Here is a 21,537-nt window from a genome sequence, read left to right as displayed (position 1 = left end):
CAAAAATGGCGTAACATCCAACAACTCAAAAATATCAATTTGGAACATTTTAACCAAATTCTCCCCATCTAACCCAGCCACCGTATCCTCCCTTTCATAACCTCCAGTCAAACACACATCCCTATCTCCAACCCCCACTGAGCTACATAAATGAGATTCTGACAGTATGGCAAAACCCCCTTCCCCCCCCATCCTGGGATGCAGGGGTTAATTTGTAGACAAAAAACGAAGTGGACCAGGATGGGGAGGAGAAAGCAGATTGAGGGGTGCAGGGCCAGGGCTGCGTGTGACCTGTGTGAGGGAGAAGGGCCAGGGCTCAGTGCGAAGTCTCTCCTAAACACTCATATACACACACACACCCTGATAGGCATTCACCAGTTCTCTCTCTGACCAGGCCGAAGTCTTGATTGGCACAGCTGCTCATAAGTTTCAAATTTATGCTAATTCTGCTTCTTTTGTACTTGTTCTTTGTTCTGCAGTGTCTGCTTCAGTAGCGCTCCCTTCTTCTCCTGTTCCCTATAGAGAAGGAGGGAAGGGACAGTTTAGGGAGCAGAGAGGCTGTACTCTGCTTTTTCTGCTCCAGGCTAGCCCCCTCCCCGTCTCATCTGTGCAGGCTGCCTAGAGTGGAGGGGCTGAAGCACAACACTCCCTGCTACTCTGCCTCTTTAAGTCTAAAATTAAGTGGCAGAACTGCATTTCAGGCCATTCCCCCACAAATTAAACCCTGCTGGGATGGATGGAGGGACATTGTTTCTTATGTGTTCTCTTTTTATATTATGCAAAAAAAAAATACAAAGTGGGATCTTAATGAATTTTGCTTGTCTAGAATGCCATCTGAATTAAAAAAAAACAAAACAAACCCCCTAAATTTGGCTAATCCTAATGACTTTGAGATATTTCCATGTGGTAGTTATTTGCTCTCATTATTTGCTTTTGTTTTTTCTTAATTTTTAAATAGCGATGACAATCGCAGGCGCTCAAAGTGGAGCCCAGCGGAGCAGCAGCAGCTGAAGGAGCTTTACCTGGAGTACAGGGAAGTGGAAGGTGAGGTGGATTTGTGGTGATAGGGGAGGTGAACAGTTAGGCTGGGAGAGGTGTGTCTGTGTAGACTCTGCTTCTCTTGGTCTGCCTCCTTGTTTCAGAACAGTCTGGTTTTCTTTGCAAGGTCTCAGGAGACATGAAGTTGCAATGGAAAACTAACACAAACTAGTTAATAAGTCCTGCAGAATGCAATGTTTGTGCCTCGTAAATTTGTAAGTGTATGAGGCTTTTATGGAGCTTGCATTATTGTAACATAATATTAGTGCTTGGGCTGGATTTGCATGATCATTAACTATGGAGTTAGACCTTTAGAGGCTGCAGGTTTCCTGCAGCTGCTTTGTGGAAATAATGCATTAAAACAGCAGAGAAAGATACAAGTGGCAACATCATCCACTCACTTATCCTCACCCAGGTGAAGATGTCGTTGATGCCATCCTGGCTCGCTTGAAGCCCGCAAGCTGGACCAGACGGCAGGTCATCAATCAGCTGGTTGCAATGGAGCTAGCAGACAGTGTAAAGGACTTCAAACGAGAAAAGTAAGTTTTGGGAGAAGGGAATGGTGGGTGACGGGGGAGCGGAGAAGGGGAGAAGATGTAGTTCTGCAAGACACTGTCAGGAGGGAGCCACCTGAAAACAACAATTCCCTGTACGTACCAGGATCAGTCCAGGACACCTGGGTTGTGACTCCGCACCAGTAGATGGAGACAGACTAAAACTTGTGGGCTGAGCCATATAGGACCCTGTGCAAATCACAGCCCCTCAGTCTTACTCTGTCTCCAGTAGATGGTGCAGGTGCAGTCACAGCCCCTACCTGGCATGATTATGTTAGTCGGTCAGGTCTGGTTATTTTTTATGTAACTTGGTGTTTTTGAGGTAAGCTTCGGTGAGCTTCTCAAAGTAGGTGTTTTCTTTTGGTTATTTTTTATGTAACTTGGTGTTTTTGAGGTAAGCTTCGGTGAGCTTCTCAAAGTAGGTGTTTTCTTTTGGTGATTAAAGCTGTCCGCCCTGCCTCCCAGGGGGGTTGAGAGGTCCTGAGGGGACTACCCCCCCCTGGTCGAGGCCGCTGCTAGGGTCGAGGACCCGGCTTACCTAGTAGCAGCGTCAGGGGTGACACCGGGGAGCCCGGTTCACTCACCCCTGCAGGACAAGGGCTCCAGAACCAAGGACAGCTGCAAACTGTGTAAAAAAAAAAAAAAAAAAAAAAAGGGTTTTTTTGTTTTCGTTGTACCGGCTCTCCGTTTCCTCGCGTCTCAATCTCCGCTCTGTTTTTAGGGGGGGGGGGGGCGCCGGTAGCAGAAGAGAGGTCGCCGGTTTTGAATTTTTATTTCTTTGAAATTTCGCTGCGTTTCCCGCCCGTTTTTCGCCGCGATTGCCGGCATGCCTCGAAGGTCGGCCTGCGGCTCGGCTCGCCCACATTATCGCGGCAAGGGTCTCTGCAGCTCCTGGCTCACGGGCGGAGAAGGAGTGTCCGGATCGCCTCGGGGGGCCCGGCCCTGAACCGTGCGATCGCTGCCGCGCGGGGGGGGGGGGGGGGGCGCGGCTGATAGGCCCAAGATTTTCTTCCCGCGCTGGGCGAGTGCGGCAGCCATTTTAGATTACAGCCGCGAAATTGCTCGGTTCACAGCAGGGCTACAGCTCCGCCCCCCCGTGTTTTCTCCGCTGCGGGGTCCGGCGGGGGGGGGGGGTCCCCACGGAGGGGCCTCTATCCCCGGTGGCTACCGCGGATGTTTCTGCAGTTTCGAGTTCCTTTGCATCTGATGTTGCGCTTCGGTGGTGCAGGGTTTTTTAAATATCAGCATAGTAAGCGCAGCCGGAGGGGCGTCGCGGGGTGGGGGCCACCCGCTGGTCTGCTCCAAAGAAAAAAAAAAAAAAAACACTATGGATGTTGCGGAGGGCTCTTGGGAGCCCTCGCGGTGGAAGCATCCGCCGCGTGGCGTACTTCAGGAGTCTGAGAAGGAATCTTCATCGGCAGTTGACTCTGAGTCTCCGGAGGAGCCCCTGATGGGGGCCGAGGAGGCGGCTGCGGACGGTCCCGTCCAGCCCAGCGAGGGCAAAGGGACACTAGCCGTGGAGGGGGATGACCCCAAGGTGGTGCGGCTCTTTCACAGGGAAGCACTGTCCCCGCTGCTTCCGGCAATTCTCAGGAACTGGCAATAGAGGCTCCGCCAGTGGTGGCCAGTTTAGAGGCAAACATGGATCCGGTGCTCTTAGGTCTTGCGGGCCCAGCAGTAGCATTTCCTTTTCACCTTTTCATCGACAGATATCCTGTTCAGTGAATGGGATACGCCGGAGTTACGCTTGCCGGTCAGTATGGCCATGGACAAGCTTTACCCGCTACCCGAGGATGCGCTGGAACTCCTTCGACTGCCGCAGGTGGATGTCGCAGTCTCTGCGGTGCCGAAGAGGTCGACCATTCCGGTTATGGGAGCCACGGCTCTCCGGGATCTACAGGATAGGAAGCTGGAAGTGCAACTCCAGAAGATTTTGGAAGTGTCTGCCCTGGGTGTGCGGGCTGCCCGACTTCGCTATCCGAGTGAGTCTACGTTGGGCAATGGGCCCAAGTTTTCAGGCGAACGCAGGTCTGTCGGCGGCAAAGGCATCTCAGGCAGTTAGGTGGAGGCAGCAATTGCGTATGGGGCAGATGCTCTCCACGGTTTGCCGCGTTCATCCGCTAAGTCCGGGATGGCGGCTGTATCAGCGCGTCGCCTGCTGTGGCTGCGCAACTGGGCGGCAGATGGTTCGTCCAAACCGGCTGCCCGGGGGCAGATTCAGGGCGCGCTCCCCTTCTCTCTGCATGCCGCTTCCGAGGACCCAGGATTTCGCGTCCTCAATGGTCTACCGGTCCTTATAGGTCAGCTTTTCCCCAAATCCCTCAATGGCAGCGACCGGTCCTTATAGGTCAATTTCCTCCCGAATCCCTCAATGACAGCAATCTTTTCGGGATACACGCTTCGGTAGATAGGAAGGAGCCCAAGTCTTCACAATGTTACGCGGCCGGCCCATCCCTCACCTCAGCCCCAGTACGTCGTTTCCAATGTAGGGGCGCGGTTGACCTTGCTGGTCGAGGTGTGGCCCAGGATATCGTCGGGCCAGTGGGTCCTCAACGTGTTAAAGCTCGGCTACGCATTAGATTTTGTTCGTTCCCCAGCAGTCAAGTTCCTGGTCTCGCCGTGCAAGGCTCCCGAAAAGAAGGCAGCAGTGCTAGACACCATCCGGCGCTTGGAAAAGTTGGGAGCCATTTCCCCCGTTCCGATCTGCCTGCACGGCAAAGGGCGGGTGATCGTCCCGGTGCGTACAGGAGATTTCCTGGCCTCACTAGATCTCACAGAGGCGTACCTTCGCGTAGGCATTCAACTGTCGTTTTAGCGATCCCTAAGGTTCTGACGTCCTAGGGCGGCATTATCGATTCAGGGCTCTCCCGTGTGGGCTCACAACGGCGCCTCCTACGTTCACGACGGTGATGGTCGTGGTGGCGGCGCAGCTACGCCGGGAGGGTTTCTGGCTCATCCTTCCTGGATGATTGGTTGATTCGGGCGAAGTCCGAGGATCAGTGTCGGCTGGCGGTGGCCAGGGTCCTACAACTCTTGCAGTCTCTAGGCTGGGTAGTCAATTTCAACAAGGGTCAAGTGGTACCCACGCAGACCTTGGAATACCTTCGACGACCTGGTGCTGCGTGTTCCTATCGCAGGACCGAAGGTGCAAACTGCACTCTCAAGTGAGGCGTTGGCTGTCGCTACACCTACCACGGGTCGGCGATTACCTGAGGGTCCTGGGTACTATGGCCTCCACTCTCGCGTTGGGCTCCTGGGCGTTCAATCATCTGCGGCCATTGTCAGTTGGCCTTACTATCCCGCTGGAAGCCGTTTTTCGGGGGAATTCTACCGGCCACTTCCACTCGTAGGCCGGGCGAGATCCAGCCTGGCCTGGTGGCTCGATTCCGGTCATCTGACCTCTGGAGTGTCCCTCCTAGTGCTCAACTGGACAGTGGTGACCATGGCCGCCAGTCTCTCCGGATAGGGAGCGATCTGTCTAGGAAAGTCAGTTCAAGGCCTATGGTCAGCGTCTCAAGCCCGATGGGCTATCAACCGACGGGAGACCAGAACGGTCCGTTTCGCGCTGCACTCGTTCCTACCTCTGCTGAGGGGACGGGCAGTCTGAGTTTTGTCGGACAACGCATCCACGGTGGCCTACATCAATTGCCAAGGAGGGACGAGAAGCCCACGTCCATAGCCAAGGAGGGACGAGAAGCCCACAGGTAGCAGAGGAGGCGCGGCTCTTGCTGGCTTGGTCGGAACTAACTCTCAACAACGTTGCAGCTTCTCACATCGCCGGGGGTCGACGACGTCCAGGCGGCTTTTCTCAGCCGTCATCGTCGGCTTCCCGGGGACTGGGAGCTGGCGGACGGACCGGTTCGCCTCATCGGCAAGACGTGGGGTATCCCCACATGGACTGGATGGCCAGTGGCAAATTGGCTCCGAGAAAGGGGAGCAGAAGGAGTCGACGCTTTGGTGCTTCCCTGGCCGACGGATGTCCGGCTGTACGTTTTCCTCCGGGGCCAATGTTTCGGCAAGATTCTGCGCCGCATAGAATTGCACCCGTTCAACGTGATCAGGGTGGCTCCGGAATGGCCTCGCCGTCCGTGGTTCGCGGACCTCATTCAGTTGGTCGGGGACTGCTACCATGCGTCCCGTGCATCTCCAGGGGTTCGCGGGGCTCCTCCGTCAGGGCCCCGTCTGGTTGGCGGATGCGGTTCCCTCCTGTCTCGCGACATGATGCTGCTGAGGTCCGCGACATGATGCTGCTGAGGTCCGGGAAGCAGCCTACGTTCTTGGCGTACGTCCGGGTCTCGGTAGTTGTTGGGGAATGGTGCGTGCAGCGGAGTGTGGTATCTGGTCTTCTGGCTTCTCCAGGCTGGTCTGGCCATAGGCTTGGCATGCGGTCCAAGTGGCGGCGCTTGGTTGCTGGATCCCATTTCTCTGAGGGGGCTAAGCATTTTCCGTCCTCCATTGCGTTTCCCCTGTCCGTCCTGGAATCTTAATTGGGTTCTTTCCACCTTGTGCACTGCACCGTTTGACCCTTGAAGCGTATGAATCTTCAGGAGTTCACATTGTAGACTGTATTCTTGGTGGCGTTTGCCTCGGCGCAGCACTTCTCCGAGTTGCAGGCTCTCTCCTGTAGAGTCCCTTTTTGCGTATTTCCGCCTTGGGGGTATCCTTGCGGTCGTTCCTTTCTTCTCTACCTACGGTCATTTTTTCTTCTGAATCAGTCAGTTGAGCTGTCCGCTTTACGGCTGGGAGCTCCTCTGATCCTCTAGGGAGCGACTTAATGAGGCTTGCTGGGCGGGGATCCCTTCTACGCTACCTGGAGGTCATGACTTCCTTTCGGATAGCAGATCGTTTGTTTCCTTTTCGGGTCCAAAGATCGGGGGCCGCAGCATCCCACACGACGATTGCCTGTTTGGCTAAAAGAAACCATTGTTTGGCATACCTCGTGTGGGGAAAACCGGTTCCTGGGGGCCTCCCCAGGGCTCTCGCCGCGGTCCCAAGTGGCGTCTTGGGCGGAGTCTTCGCAGGTATCGCCTCCGGAGTTTTGCAGGGCGGCTACCTGGAAGTCGTTCCATACCTTCATTAGACATTACCGGTTGGAGGTTCAGGCTACTGGTTCCGGGGGTTTTGGAGAGTAGGTACTCCGAGCGGGACTCTCTGCTTCCCACCCTCGGTAATTTAGCTCTGGTGTACATCCCAGGTGTCCTGGACTGATCCTGGTACATACAGGGAAAGGAAAATTAGTTTCTTACCTGATAATTTTCGTTCCTGTAGTACCAAGGATCAGTCCAGGATCCCGCCCGCAGCACTGCGTAGTGGTAACGGAGAGTCCGCTCAGTGTTTTTCTTAGCTACCCTGGTCGCTTGTTTGTGCTCTGCTGGTTGCGGAGTCCAGTTTCGGAAGGGGTTTGCGTTTTGTTCGGTTTCCTTAAAGGTAGTGGTTCGCTAGTTCTAGTGGCATTTCTACTTTGACATTACGTAAGACTGAGGGGCTGTGATTGGCACAGGGTCCTATATGGCTCAGCCCACAAGTTTTAGTCTGTCTCCATCTACTGGTGCGGAGTCACAACCCAGGTGTCCTGGACTGATCCTTGGTACTACAGGAACGAAAATTATCAGGTAAGAAACTAATTTTCCTTTATATTGTGTATAGGTTATAGTGTGTTCAGTTTTGTACAGATTATAAGGTATGGTCAGCAGCTCTTTGTCCCCATCTGATTTAAATGGAGAAAAATGTGACTCTCATGCAGTCAAGTGATGGTGTTGGTGGCAGCAGTAGGGTTTGGACTCCAGGTCTTTGGGTGTCTGTCCTTGAGCTACCAGTCCATGAGCAGTGATGGCTGAATGAAGCAAAATTGTTGGCTGAGTAAAAAAAAAAATACCAAACATGATTTGTCAAATCATTTTAACAAATGAGCATAGGTCCATTTTATTTTGTTGTAAAAACTGGGAAGAGCAGAGGAGTAGAATTTATTAATAGTATTCGGAGAAGGGATGGAAAATATGAATGTAGTAATATAGATCTGATTGGCACACCCGGGCTCCAGATTTCTCTCCATGAGCCTGGGTGGGCAGTATTGACTTATGATGGAGAGTTAGAGGAGGGAGTACAGCTCTTAAAATCTGGTTCTATTTTGTAGCACTTTGGGAATAATTTGATTGAAATGTATTGTGTGGAATGTGTTTTCGATACATCACTCTGTTTCCTCTGTTGGCAGGAAGGGGACTCGCATTGTGCTTTGGACACAGGAACAGGAGATGGAGTTGCAGCGCCTCTATGAGGAGTTCCAAGAGACTGATGGTACATCTTGCGTGCAACTTTTAGGGAACCAGACCACACCAGAGGTGGGAGGGTGGGTGAGAGATTTCCCCCTTGTCCCATGCTCTGCAATGTTTTTTTTAAAAATGTATAGCCTGCGCTCATATCATCTAGGGGGGTAACAACCACATCATAAATAAAACAAACATTATGGGGGTGATTTTCAAAAACATTTGTGTGCTTAAAACTGGGTTTTACATGTGTAAATACACTTTACCCATGCAAGTAGACTTTTAAAAATTGCTACATTCTCTGTACGTACCCAGATAAGTCCAGACTCCTGGGCTTTGGCTCCCCTCCAGCAGATGGAGACAGAGAAAGTTTTACTGACACTGACACTTAACACGAGGTGCCACCTGCAGTCCCTCAGTATTTCTCTGTCTCCAGCAGATGGTAGAGGTGCAAAGCCTGCAGTCTTAAGTTTAAAAAAAAAAAAGAGATTGGACTACAGATTCAGCGGTGCTTGCCTTCCAGGGGGTTCTAAGGTCATGGTGGGGCCATCCCCCCTGATTTATGAGGCAGACGAGCAGGGGGTCGGGGACCCTTTTGTAGCTTGTTCCTTGATTGCTGGACAGGGCTGAAAACTGGGGGTCCTTGGTTCACTCACCCTGGGGGATGGACTGAGCCTGCAGCCATTCTCTGAGGGAAGTGCTTATTCATTACTTGTTTATTACTTATTAAAGTTTTGTTGTAAAAAAAAAAAAAAAAAAGGAGTTTAGGAAAAGATCAGGAGGACAGCTTTGCGGGAGAGCAGACGGGGCGGCTGTGGGATGACTGGTTTTTACCTAGCTCTGCTCCTTACTCGATCGAGCAGTTCAGTCATTTCTTCCCGGCTTTTGCGCTCTCTGCCCAGCACTATTTTCATGCCATGTGATGCGGCCTGTGCTGCTTGTGGGGAAACATGACGGCAAATGCTCCCGGTGTCTCTCTGATGGGGAGGGCACTTCGGGGAGCACAGCAGCAGTGAAGTTGTCCAGGTGCCGTGAGCCTGGGAGGTTCTCGTCGGTGTGGCAGCCTGCTGACGATCCCTTCCCGCTAAGCACGGGAACGGCACCATTTTAACCAAGTTTATGGCTGCCGCATAGGCCACGGAGGGGGGGGGGGGGGGGGAGATTTCCCTCCTCTGTTATCTCCAGTAGTGGCGACCTCTGGGGGAGGTCCAGGCGCTGAGGGGCCCCCTTCAGGAAGTGAGGAGGACCCCGTGGAGGACTCAGATGCTGCTGCTTCTTCTTTCTCCTCAGAATTTGTTCTTTTGTTGCACAAAGCCTGTAAGGCCAGGAGGACCATGCAGCACAAATCTAAGAAGGGGGCTTTCATAAGGCTGGCAAAGAGATCCAGGCCCTCCGGGGATGCGGGGGGCCACAAGGGTCAGGCGACTCCTGAGGTCCCTGGCGCCGCCCACTGCGGACAACTCCAACGAAGTTTCAGGAGTGGATGATCGACAAGTGCAGGACCCTCCGGGACTGGATCAAAGTTTAGTGGATCAGCACCCGTATCAGGTCCTGTCGAAGGACCCGATCGTCGATGGCGATGATCCAAAGGTGGTATGGTTATTCTACAAGGAGGAGCTAGGTCCCCTGATGCCCACGGTTCTGGAGGAACTGGGTATAGAGGTCCCGCAAGAGGATTTCGAATTGGGAACAGTGGACCCCGGTCATGGTTGGCCTCAGGGGTCCAGCGAGGTCTGTTCCATTTCACAAGTCGGTAAGCGAGTCTCTGTTTAGGGAGTGGTATACTCCCGAAACAGGCCTAAAGGTCAGCTGAGCCATGGATAAATTGTATCCTTTGCCTGAAGATACACTTGAACTTCTGAAGGTCCCGAAGGTGGATGCATCTGTTTCAGCAGTTACCAAAAAGACAATTCCGGTTGCCGGATCTACAGCTCTAAACAACCTTCAGGATAGGAAGTTGGAGGTACACCTCAAGAATTTTTTAGGTGTCTTCCCATGGTGTTCGGGTTGCTATATGTAGCAGTTTTATGTTGACTGCTGGGTGCAGCAGTTGCAGTCGGACAGGTCCTTGTCTGAATCTGAGACCCAACAGGCAGAGAGGCTGGAAGCCGTTGTGGCGTATAGTGCGAATGCCTTATATGATCTCCTCCAGGACTATGATGTTGGCAGTTTCAGCCCGGCGGCTCCCGGCTGACATTTCATCCAAGTCTCAGTTGGGAGATTTGCCTTTTAAAGGGAAACTGCTCTTAAGATAAAAAAAATAAAGGCATTCTAAGAATTCCCTCCAATCAAAACATTTACCTATCTCATATAAGAGATAGTCTATTCTCTTTTGCAGGACCAAAACTTTGGAACACACTACCTGGTCCTTTAAGAATTTTAACAGAAAAAAAGAAATTCAAACAAGAACTGAAAATCTGGCTTTTCAAAAAAGCCTACGACTAACATAAATCTTTTATCTTTACCCTGGTAATAGATTTATACTCTAACATATCAGAACCTCTTCTTATCCTTTTTGAACTCTTTAACAAAAACACTTACCTATTGAATTGTTTTTCATCCTCGAACTAATGTTATTGAACATGTTAAGTAATAGTTATAATATTAATAATTATTTCTTCTTTAATGAATATGTAAATCTTATGATAATACACTGTACTTATATGCAATTTATGTAAACCGTTGTGATCATTCGCTGCAACGACGGTATATAAAAAGCATAAATAAATGATTTAGAAATATTGTCTTCAGAAAATGTACTCATTTGTGGTAAGGAACGACACACAGATCTCTCCATTTTAGAAACTACCCACCAAACATCCAAAAAGGATATAATGGCAGGCTCCACAATAGCCTCAGAGGTCTCCATCAAAGAAAATATAGAAGATGGAAGAGAGACCATTGAATTAATTGAACTAGAATCAACATACTTAATAGTATCCTGTCTATTATAACCTTCCAAGTTATCTTATTGTTTAATCTCAGTTTATTGAAAAGCCTTGTTAAGCTACGTTAATGTTCCATGTAAACCGATATGATGTTCCCAACGAATGTCGGTCTATAAAAATGATAAATAAATATTAGTAACCTGATCATGTGAAAAGAACCCCTCAAAGAGTGTAATCACTGAAATATCAGTTCTTCTCGGGTCCCTTGAGCCATTTCCCTAAAATTACAAGCAGAGTCGTGTCGTTCCCCCCCCCCCCCCCCCCCACACACACAGTCTTCTGTGCTTTTCGATGGAATGCTTCTGATAGCACCTGCAACACCAGGAGCTTAGGCTCCCCATCAGAGATGGATGCCAAAGGCTGCAATGGTGGTAGGCTAAATACCTAGGCTGAGGCAGGCCCCAGAACTAGAAGATGCTTACTCTTCCATGCCCATAGAGGCTAAACCTAAACGTCGCTAAACATGAGAATATATTTGGCCTCTGATCATAATAGGAGAAGAGGTATATCTTACCCTTCCTTTTCTTCCCCTTTCAGATGACAAAAAGTTGTCAATCTGGTTCTCCTCCAAGGGGCACACCCCTTTGGTGTGCGTGGCTTCGGCTGCGTTAAGAACATAAGAACATGCCATACTGAGTCAGACCAAGGGTCCATCAAGCCCAGCATCCTGTTTCCAACAGTGGACAATCCAGGCCATAAGAACCTGGCAAGTACCCAAAAACTAACTCTATTCCATGTTACTGTTGCTAGTTATAGCAGTGGCTATTTTCTAAGTCAAGTTAATAGCTGGTAATGGACTTCTCCAAGACCTTATCCAATCCTTTTTAAACACAGCTATACTAACTGCACTAACCACATCCCCTGGCAACAAATTCCAGAGTTTAATTGTGCATTAAGTGAAAAAGAACTTTCTCCGATTAGTTTTAAATGTGTCACATGCTAACTTCATGGAGTGCCCTCTTGTCCTTCTATTATCCAAAAGAGTAAATAACCAATTCACTTTTACCTGTTCTAGACCTCTCATGATTTTAAACACCTCTATCATATCCCCCCTCAGCCGTCCTTCTTCAAGCTTGAACAGTCCTAACCTCTTTAGTCTTTCCTCAAGGGGAGCTGTTCCATCCCCTTTAACATTTTGGTCACCCTTTTCTGTACCTTCTCCATCGCAACTTTGAGATGCGGTGACCAGAATTGTACACAGTATTCAAGGTGCGGTCTCACCATGGAGCGATACAGAAGACATTATGACATTATCCGTTTTATTCACCATTCCCTTTCTAATAATTCCCACTAACGATTTCAATGTATTATCCACTATGACGCCTAGATCTCTTTCCTGGGTGGTAGCTCCTAATATGGAACCTAACATTGTGTAACTATAGCATGGGTTATTTATCCCTATATGCATCACCTTGCACTTATCCACATTAAATTTCATCTGCCATTTGGATGCTCAGTTTTCTAGTCTGACAAAGTCTTCCTGCAATTTCACACTCCGCTTGTGATTTAACTACTCTGAATAATTTAGTATCATCTGCACATATGATTACCTCACTCAATGTATTCCTTTCCAGATTATTTATAAATATATTGAAAAGCACGGGTCCCAGTACAGATCCCTGAGGCACTCCACTGCCCACTCCCCTCCACTGAGAAAATTGACCATTTAATCCTACTCTCTGTTTCCTGTCTTTTAACCAGTTTGTAATCCATGAAAGGACATCGCCACCTATCCCATAACTTTTTACTTTTCCTAGAAGCCTCTCATGAGGATCTTTGTCAAATGCCTTCTGAAAATCCAAATACACTACATCTACTGGTTCACCTTTATCTACATGTTTATTAACCTCTTCAAAAAAATGAAGCAGATTTGTGAGGCAAGACTTGCCTTTGGTGAAGCCATGCTGGCTTTGTTCCATTAAACCATGTCTTTCTATATGTTCTGTGATTTTGATGCTTAGAACACTTTCCACTATCTTTCCTGGCACTGAAGTCAGGCTAACTGGTCTGTAATATCCCGGATCGCCCCTGGAGCCCTTTTTAAATATTGGGGTTACATTAGCCACCCTCCAGTCTTCGGGTACAATGGATGATTTTAATGATAGTGGAGGCTGCTCACTGCAGGTGTGCTGTTTAAATAGGCCCTATCACCTCACCCCGACGTCAGAGGTCGCTCAAGGAGTGGGGAAAGGACAAACAGAAAAACAATGGGTTCCAGCGCACAGAGCTCACCACAGCATGTCTCTTCCTTCCTCGTGTGTGCCCCCATTCTCCTGCTGCAGACCCGCTGTTCAGATGGGCTCTGTTGCCTCAACTGATGACTGAGGTCGCTCAAGCAGGAGGGAAGGATGAAAAGTTAAAAGAATGCGCCCCCAGCACATAGAGGTCATCACAATATCTCCCTTCCTTCCTTGTGTGTGCCCCCACAAACTAGGTTTAACTTGTATAGTCAGGACATGTAGTGCAAAAGACGCTTCTGATTCTCAGCAATATTTTTTGTATATGTCAAAAGCTCCCATTTGAGGATGTGTTAGCACCTAGCTCTATCATTCTCCTCCATGTGCGGACTAATATGCCAGACCCCGCACTATCGGGCCGATTCAGTAAAATGCGCGGGAGTGCCCGCTCTCCCGACGCGCGCCCAGGCCACGCTATTAGTTTTGGGGGGGAGGGTTGGACGCATGTTTTCCACGCACGTCCAAACGGGGGCTAACGGTGCGCTCGGCCTGAGCGCACCGTACTGAATCGTCCTGTTTGTCTGAAATAGGTTTCCTGAGTTGGAGTGCATTGCTCCCTTTCTGGCCTTATTCAAATTCATCTTAAAAACCCAGCTTTTGAAGCTTCTTTTAAATCTTAACATATGATTCTCTTGATCATAACTTTCTTAGTTTTAACCATTTTCCATTATAAGCAAAACCTCCAAAGTTTATTTGTTCTGTCTGGAGTAGATTGTAAGCTCTTCAGAGAAGGATCTCTCTCTTGTGTATCTATACAATGTTTCTTATGTCTAGTAGACTATAGAAATAAATAGTAATGCTGTATTTATGCCCGATAAAGCCATGGCATAAATGCAGCTTTTTAAAATTTTGGTACAATGGAAAATTTTGGAATTTAAAAGAGTAATTCCTACTGTTGATCTGCGTGCGAGTGCCACCCCTTACAGTGATGCATTGTAAATCACACACTCTCTGTGCCCAAGCACCATTTGGTCATGGCAACTTTGTGTCTCTCTCTCTCTTTGTCAGATATTCTGGGTAATATAATGAAGAACATCACTGCGAAGCGTTCCAGGGCCAGGATTATCGAGAAGCTGATCAGCATGGGGCTGGTGTCAGACCGCAAGGAGCTCTACAAGAAGAGAAGGAGGAAGGGAAAATCACATGGCATGGTAATATGGGTGAAAAGGGACGCCAAGATAGCTGAGCCCTTCCTGTTTTCACATACTCATGGGATGGGTCTCACACCAATAGGTCAACATTGTTGATTTAGTAACAAAGTTAACTTAGATTAAAAGCAAAACCTCCACAGAAATGCCTTTAAAAGTAGACAATTCTCTCTCTTTCTAAATGCTGCTGCTATCCAGTTATTTTGGAGAAGCCAAAATTTGTTCATTTTCAATTACAATGTGTTAGTGCTGCTGTTTGTGTTATTAATTCTTATTGGTTCTTTTGCAGACAGAAGAGGAGTTCTTGAGGGACCTGGGAGTGAATGACCAGGATGAGGAAGAAGAGGAGGATGAAGAGGAAGATGATGATGGCAAGAGTGAGGAGGAGGAGGAGGAGGAAGAGCGATGGGGGAAGACCATCATAGGCAGCAGGAGCAAGGAGAATGTGGAGAGTCTGCATCTAGCTGGGACGGGATTGACTGCTTTTGACAGGAGAACCGAGAGCCTGGTGCTTAGCCTGCAGCAAGAAGGTGAGAGGGGATCTTGATTGTCAAGCCACTGATTTGGGGGGGGGGGGGGGGGGGGGAGAAAGAAAGCGAAAAATGGGAGCATAGTTTATTATGGGGTACCAAGGCCTGAGTGAGTTTGATATTTTTCTCTTTTCTTCACACCTCTACCCCAGGCTTGTCTGGACCCCTTTTGTGGCTTCAGAATTGTTTGACCAGGATGGCTGATGACCGAGAAGAGGATGGTGAGTCTTTCTGGTTTGCCCATAGAAATGACAGCAGATAGAGACTTCAAAGCCCATTTTTTTTTGCCTATTCCTGATGTGCAGTACCACAGATCATACCCTCATGTACTTCTTTATGAGGAGGCTCTGTGATTATCTGAGGATTTCTTGAATTCTGTTAACCTTTTTTTTTTCCCTTCTCCACTACATCCCTTAGGCATCTGTTTCCTGCATCCATTGATCAAGTTTCTCATTCAAGTGAATTTTTAGCCGTGCAAATGTCCTCTTCAAATCCGGGACCTTAGGGCTTTGATCTCATTCACAATCCAAGCCATTGTGCGCCTACCCTTCTTCCATTTTCATAGCCGAAGGGTCTAGCAGCTGGGAGGCGGCATGTGAAGCTCCGTTCTCCTCTGCCTTACCTGATTCCTTGTGGGTAATCTCTGATCTGCCCTGTTTTTCTTGATAAGTTTTGAGTTGGCTAAGGGGGCTTCACTTCCAAATATTTTGCCAACCACAGATTTAAATTTTCATGCGAGGAGCTATTAATTGAGGGAATAAAAGCAAAGATCTGAGCAGTTGGTTGGAGCTTAAGCAATACCTGCCAACTTCTTAAACACTCAGCAGGGCTCCCCAAGCTCTGCGATTACTTAGATAGCTTCATTTTCTGGGAATTATACTGTACACAATTCACTTTAGTGTTATTTGTTTCCTTGTAGCCTTGTTGCCTACTGTGTATGTGAGACTGTTTTCTTAATCTAGTGATGCTGTACGCCACTTGCACAGTGAGCTTTTTACTTCAGACATGATATTAATGAAGAGTCCAGACATATAACGTGATGAGAGATTGCAGATTTGCCAGCCTAGATAACTCAGTCAATGTCTCGGACTTGGCTTCAGAAAGAACTCTAACATGGGGGCTCAGATAATCAGCAATTTTTCTGTTCTTTTGAACTCTGTGCTCACCTCTGACTGCCTCAGTCCAGCCCAGGTAGCCTCTGCTTAATTCTGGAAATCATGGTCAACAAAAAGTCTGGAACCTACTCCGGCTTCAAAAACTTCTCTTCTGGTCAAATCCTATCTCTGACGGCCACCAACTTTGTTACTATTGCCCGAAACCAGAACACGACCGGCCAAACTGTCCGTACTGTGGTTGCATGTCCACGTGTGTTCCAGCCGTGGCTAAGATGAAAGGCCTCTATCGAGCTCGCAGCTGCAGTAGGTCATCCTCCCGGAGCTCCTTCTCAGGCCTCAGAAACAAGTCACACGCTTCCCCCACGGCACCTCTTCGCAACCAGGGATTGAGTAGGGAGATTCCACATGCCGAAAGGTCCAACATGTGTCAAAGAATCACAAGGGTTCACTGGCACATTGGTATAGATTACATCAAAGCACCCAAAACATGCCTCCTTGACGCACTTAGCACATTCTAGTTCAAAGTTTATTTATTTATTTTTAGTTTTTATATACTGAAATTCCTGTATGAGATACAAATCAATCCGGTTTACAAAGAACGGCAACTCGCCTGGGGCTTACCTGACCAGGGCTTTTTACATAAAAACAGTAAAACAATGCAATTAACATAAGCATCATAACTTGAACATGAAACAGTAGGCCATGAGACTCTAAAACTATACATATAACGGTTGAACAGTGGGTCTCAAAGTAAAACAATAATAATAGTTACATTGATAACAATTAATAATTAGGCCGAAGATTGCCTAGGGATGTAGGTGCATGCTTAAGTACATTTTTTTTTTGTTTTTTAAAAATAGAAAGAAGCTCGCCAGAGGTTTGACTTGTAGATAATTGGCCAGAGGGGTGGGGGGGGGGGGAGAAGGAGGGTAATGGATGAAAGTGGGAATGGGAGGCCTGGTGGATGGGGGGGGGGGGGGGAAGGAGAGAGGAGTAGGCGGACGGCAAGGGGGGGAGGGGAGGTACCGCCTGTCAAGAGTTGGTGTTAGAGGGCTTGAAAGAATATGCATCAAATTTAGACAATCTGGTTACATTACGTGTCTGGGAACGCTTGGCTGAAGAGCCAGGTTTTTAGTTTGTTTTTAAACTCCGGTAGGGTAGGTTCAAGGCGTAGGTCTGGGGGAAGTGCGTTCCATTGGTGAGGACCTGCAGTTGATAGTGCTCTCTTTCTTAATAGTGACTTTGCTGGAGGTGCATACAGTGAGCCTTTATAGGCGCTTCTGATGGGTCTAGAAGATGTGTGCGCTCGAAGTTGTGTCTTTAATGTGATGGGCGCGATGTTGTGTATCGCTTTGTGAATGATGGTGAGGGTTTTGAAAAGGATCCTGTATTTGATGGGTAGCCAGTGTAGATTGCGGAGAATAGGGGTGATATGGTCTCTTTTATTGGTGTTTGTGAGAATTCTGGCAGCGGCGTTCTGAACCATCTGTAGGGGTTTGATGCTATTAGTGGGGAGTCCGAGTAAGATGGAGTTGCAGTAGTCGAGTTTTGTTAAGATGATGGATTGTAGAACTAGGCGAAAGTCGTTGAAGTGAAGGAGAGGTTTTAGCTTTTTAAGGACTTGTAATTTATAAAAGCAGTCTTTAGTGGTGGTGTTTATAAATTTTTTTAGGTTTAGTTGGTTGTCTAGCCAAGTTCCTAGGTCTCGATGTCCAAAGTGTCCAAAGCTCGATGAATTGATGCCCCCGATGCAGGTTACCGCATTTGCACAGCATATTTGCAAAGCATGGGAATTACGTCTCTTAACCAGTTAGCCTTGATTCTTTATATGCAACTACAGCTTCAACAGTGGGGGTAAAAAGGGGTATTGGATTCAGATGACAGTCCATGCTGGATCCTTGCTTTTATAGTCTAGTGTACTGATATGCAGATTTTAGAGAAAAAGCTCAGGCAGGACTGTTTCCACTGCCAAGTTCAAAATTAAAGCACGTTCAAGCAGCATTGTCTGAATTATCAAGAAGGCTGCTCACCCCATAAAAATGTTGCTAGCAATTATTTTGTTATGGGTTTGTCAGTTGCTTAGTTGTAAATATTGCTACCCTTAACGTAAGGCTTGGGGGTAACTGGCACGGAGCGGCAGTTGCTACCATAAGAAACTTGCTGGGCAGACTGGATGGCCCATTTGGTCTTTTTCTGCCGTCATTACTGTGTTACTATGTTACAATGATGCACCCGATGCTGGCTGCTTCGGAGTGTCCAGTACACGAAGCCTCAACGCACCCAAAGCATAAGACATTGAGGCACCATGATGCACCACTGAGTTTTTTTCCGATGCAAACAGACCTTAGCTCGCCTTCCAGACCTCCAGGTTTCTCCTCACATTCCAAGTCCTCGTCCCATCCCAGTATGGGACATTCCAAAGGAAAAAGCATTCTACCTCAAGATCTTCTTCCCAACATTCAGGTGGTGCTCCCTCAGCGACTACACTTTCCTCTGCTCCATTGGAAGACATGGAGATATGCGGCCTGTCCTGTGCTGGGTCCAGCAGGGGATGTCCATCTACCTTCTTCGATTTATGAAGACATTTCCTGTTGCGCAGCTGCTCTCCCAGGTCCTTTGCTTGGATATGCCAGATCCAGTCTGCTTAGGCGATTTCATCTATTTGGCCACTGTCTCTGCACCCGGAGCTTACCTTGCTTTTGGAGGAGAATGCATCACCTCTTGCTCTGGTGCAGAGGACCCAACAATCTATAGATCAAGTGGCAGACACTGTTCAATCTTTTTTTTCCCCTCCCTTGTCTGGAAGCCTGGTAGTTCTTTATGTGGATGACATCCAATTTCTATATCTTGTTTTATCATTGTGGGATTCCACTTTTTGATTTGTCTCTCTTTGCCTCACAACAATTAAAAGTTGGCTGTATCATAATGAACTTCTGCTGAATATCTTTAAAACTGATAATATGATTTTAGAAAGCACCCCTTCTATTAATAAACCACTATCATTTGTACTTGAAGGTGATAATATTCCATTTCAATCGCAGGTAAAGAGCCTTAGAGTGATTTTAGATTCTAGATTGTCCATGAAGCCCCAGGTGAATGTAGTAGTGAAATCTACTGTTTTAAAATGTTGTCTCTATTAAAAAGGTTGAAACCATTACTTGGCCCTTCATATTTTTGTACTGTGCTGCAGGCCTTTATTTTCAATGAATTTGATTACTGTAATTCCCTTTACCTTGGCCTGCCTGCATATATTTTACTTTCATTACAGATTGCACAGAACTCTGTAGTGCAAGTTTTAACTGGCATGAATATCGGAGAACATATTTCCCCAGTACTTTAGAATTTGTACTGTCTTTCAATCGTTGGTAGAATAAAATACAAAGTGACAGAAATTATTTTCAAGCTGTCTGAGAAAACTTTTCCTTGGGCAAATACACAGTTTAAGGTTTATAGCCCATCCTAGCCCCTTCATTCATCAAGTACTCATGTTCTGATTGTACCTTCTTTTAAACTGATTCATTATAAGCATACCTGGGAGCTCTTTGGATTTGACTCAGAGATCTGGCAGTCTAATTGAATTGCCAGATCTCCGGGCCAACACCTATAATCTCCGGGTACCCTGCTGCTGTGCAACTGAAGCAGCCAGAGTAGAAGGCATCTTAATTGGCCTACACAGGTCAATTGAATGCCTCCTTACTTTTCCCTGCCCTGTGATCAATCGGAGGCCTGCTTTCTTCTTCCTGCGGACCAATAGTATGCCTCCTCCCTTTTTCCTGATTGTGCTGGCAGGAAGAAGGGAAGAAGCCTCTGATTGGCCTGTGGGGACAGGAAGAAAGGAGGTGGCCAATGACAGAAGCAGCAGCAGAAGATGCTGCTGCTGCTGTTGGCTGGAAGGAGTCCTCCATCAAACCCAGGAGGAGGTTGCTGCTACCGGTGAGTTTGGGGTGGGGAGAGGTGCTCTCTTCTTGCTCTCTTCTTGTGCGTGCTGCAGCAGCTTTCCTTCAGCATCCCCGGCCAATCTCCCACAAACATGCCACATGCTGCACTACCAAATGCAGCAGTTTCAGCCCGAGGTAGATTAAGCCAGATCTGCAAAGTTGGTGTGCTGCTTTTATTACTATTGTAACGGTTTTCTTCACCTTGCAGGGATCTCCCAGGCTGTGCCCCTGGTGCCACTGACAGAGGAGAGTGAGGACGCAATGGAGAACAAACAGTTCCAGAAGCTGCTGAAAAAAGTGGGAGCACGACCTCCGGCGAATGAACAGGTACAGTAGCCTCCAGCCCCTCTGGCTTCCTACTTCACTAATTATTCTATTACATCCACACAGCAAGTCTGAGCCATCAGAGCAATATTTTCAGCTGGCAGGCTAAAAACCAATGATGACATCACTAAAACATACCAACCAACGATGCCAACCTGGGGAGCGGAAGACCTGAGCCAGTAATCAAATTCAAGTCCCTCTGTATTGCAGATCTTATTGCTTATTCATGGGCAGTCGGTGGAAGATGGATGTGGTGATCAGCCTAGCCATGGAGATTATACCCCAAGTGAAGAGAATGGAGTGCTCCAGGACCCCCTACAGAAGGTTGCTTCTGGAAACAAATATGAGAAGAGGCTGGAGAGCCTGATAGAAGGGGCCAACACACAGACAAAAATAAGGCTATTCAAGCAAGAGGGCTGGGACAATAAACTTGCTCTCTGAGGGATGGCTATTTTCCCTTCTCTCTGCAGAGACAAAATATTTCATCCAATCTCAGAGCATGTGGACTCAGAGTCTGGCACTGAGCAGGAGGGAGATGCAGAGGCTCATCGAATCAGATCCAGGATCCCTAATTAAGCAAAAACTGGAAACCTTGGAAAACTGAACTAAAAAAGAAAAAAAGATCCACTAACCCTCTTCAAATCTTTGAAAAAAAGAAGAAAACACTCTCAATTCACCCAACTCTGGGAAAAAGTGGTGAAAATGGAAAGGGAGAAGCTGGTAAAAGGTGGTAATTCCTCAGACTGCAGAAAACAAAAATAAAATACTGATGTGCTTTTTTCTGATCTTTCTATAAGGCCTGCCATTCCAGGCGATGCCACTGGGCTAAAAGACCAGGTAGACAGGAGGTTGGCAACTGCACTGAAAAAAGGATATGATGTCATAGAAGAAGAAGAGACTAGCACTTTTAGTATTGTAATATATTGTCCACAGAAGTCTATTTTGACACTGGAGAAAATAAAACCTACAGTGTACATCACAGCATCAGCAAATATACAGCATTAAAAAAAGACTGCCCATTTGCTTTTGTAATCAATACATAAAGTGAGAGAGAAGCAGAAACATTTAGAGAGGCTCACCCAAGACCAGTCTGCCCTCCATCTGAATCATATCTTCCCTGTTTGTACCCAGATCAGTCTAGATTCCTGGGTTTTGCTTCCTTTCCAGCAGATGAAGCAGAGAAAGTTTTACTGACACTGCAACATAACCCAAGGTACCAACTGTAGTCCCTCAGTATATCTCTGTCTCCAGCAGATGGTGGAGGTGTAAAACCTGCAGTCTTTTTTTTTTTTTTTTTTTTGGAAATACAGAGATGAAAAACAATTGGAATTGCCTCCCAAAGGGTTGCCTGTTCCTGGTGGGGTCATCCTCCCTGGTTTTGAGGCAGACGAGCAAGTGGCCCTATAGTGCTCAGTCCTAGATCACTGGTATGGGCATATAAC

At 47.7% G+C, this 21,537-nt stretch overlaps 1 protein-coding gene across 2 annotated transcripts in view; it reads left to right on the top strand.

Annotated features, from left to right (window-relative positions):
* The window catches only part of TIMELESS (timeless circadian regulator), a 148,094-nt gene that overhangs the window by 95,658 nt on the left and 30,899 nt on the right, over positions 1-21,537 (top strand). For both annotated transcript variants that reach the window (XM_029594810.1, XM_029594811.1), the window contains exons 20-26: positions 959-1,044; positions 1,454-1,577; positions 7,804-7,886; positions 14,049-14,191; positions 14,478-14,718; positions 14,871-14,939; positions 19,980-20,098. In XM_029594810.1, coding sequence (XP_029450670.1) covers positions 959-1,044; positions 1,454-1,577; positions 7,804-7,886; positions 14,049-14,191; positions 14,478-14,718; positions 14,871-14,939; positions 19,980-20,098 — 865 coding nt within the window. The remainder of the gene's footprint in view (positions 1-958; positions 1,045-1,453; positions 1,578-7,803; positions 7,887-14,048; positions 14,192-14,477; positions 14,719-14,870; positions 14,940-19,979; positions 20,099-21,537) is intronic.

This window comes from Rhinatrema bivittatum, chromosome 3 (genome assembly GCF_901001135.1).
Source record: "Rhinatrema bivittatum chromosome 3, aRhiBiv1.1, whole genome shotgun sequence".
Classification (NCBI taxonomy): Eukaryota; Metazoa; Chordata; class Amphibia; order Gymnophiona; family Rhinatrematidae; genus Rhinatrema; species Rhinatrema bivittatum.
This window is presented reverse-complemented; position numbering and strand designations above follow the sequence as displayed.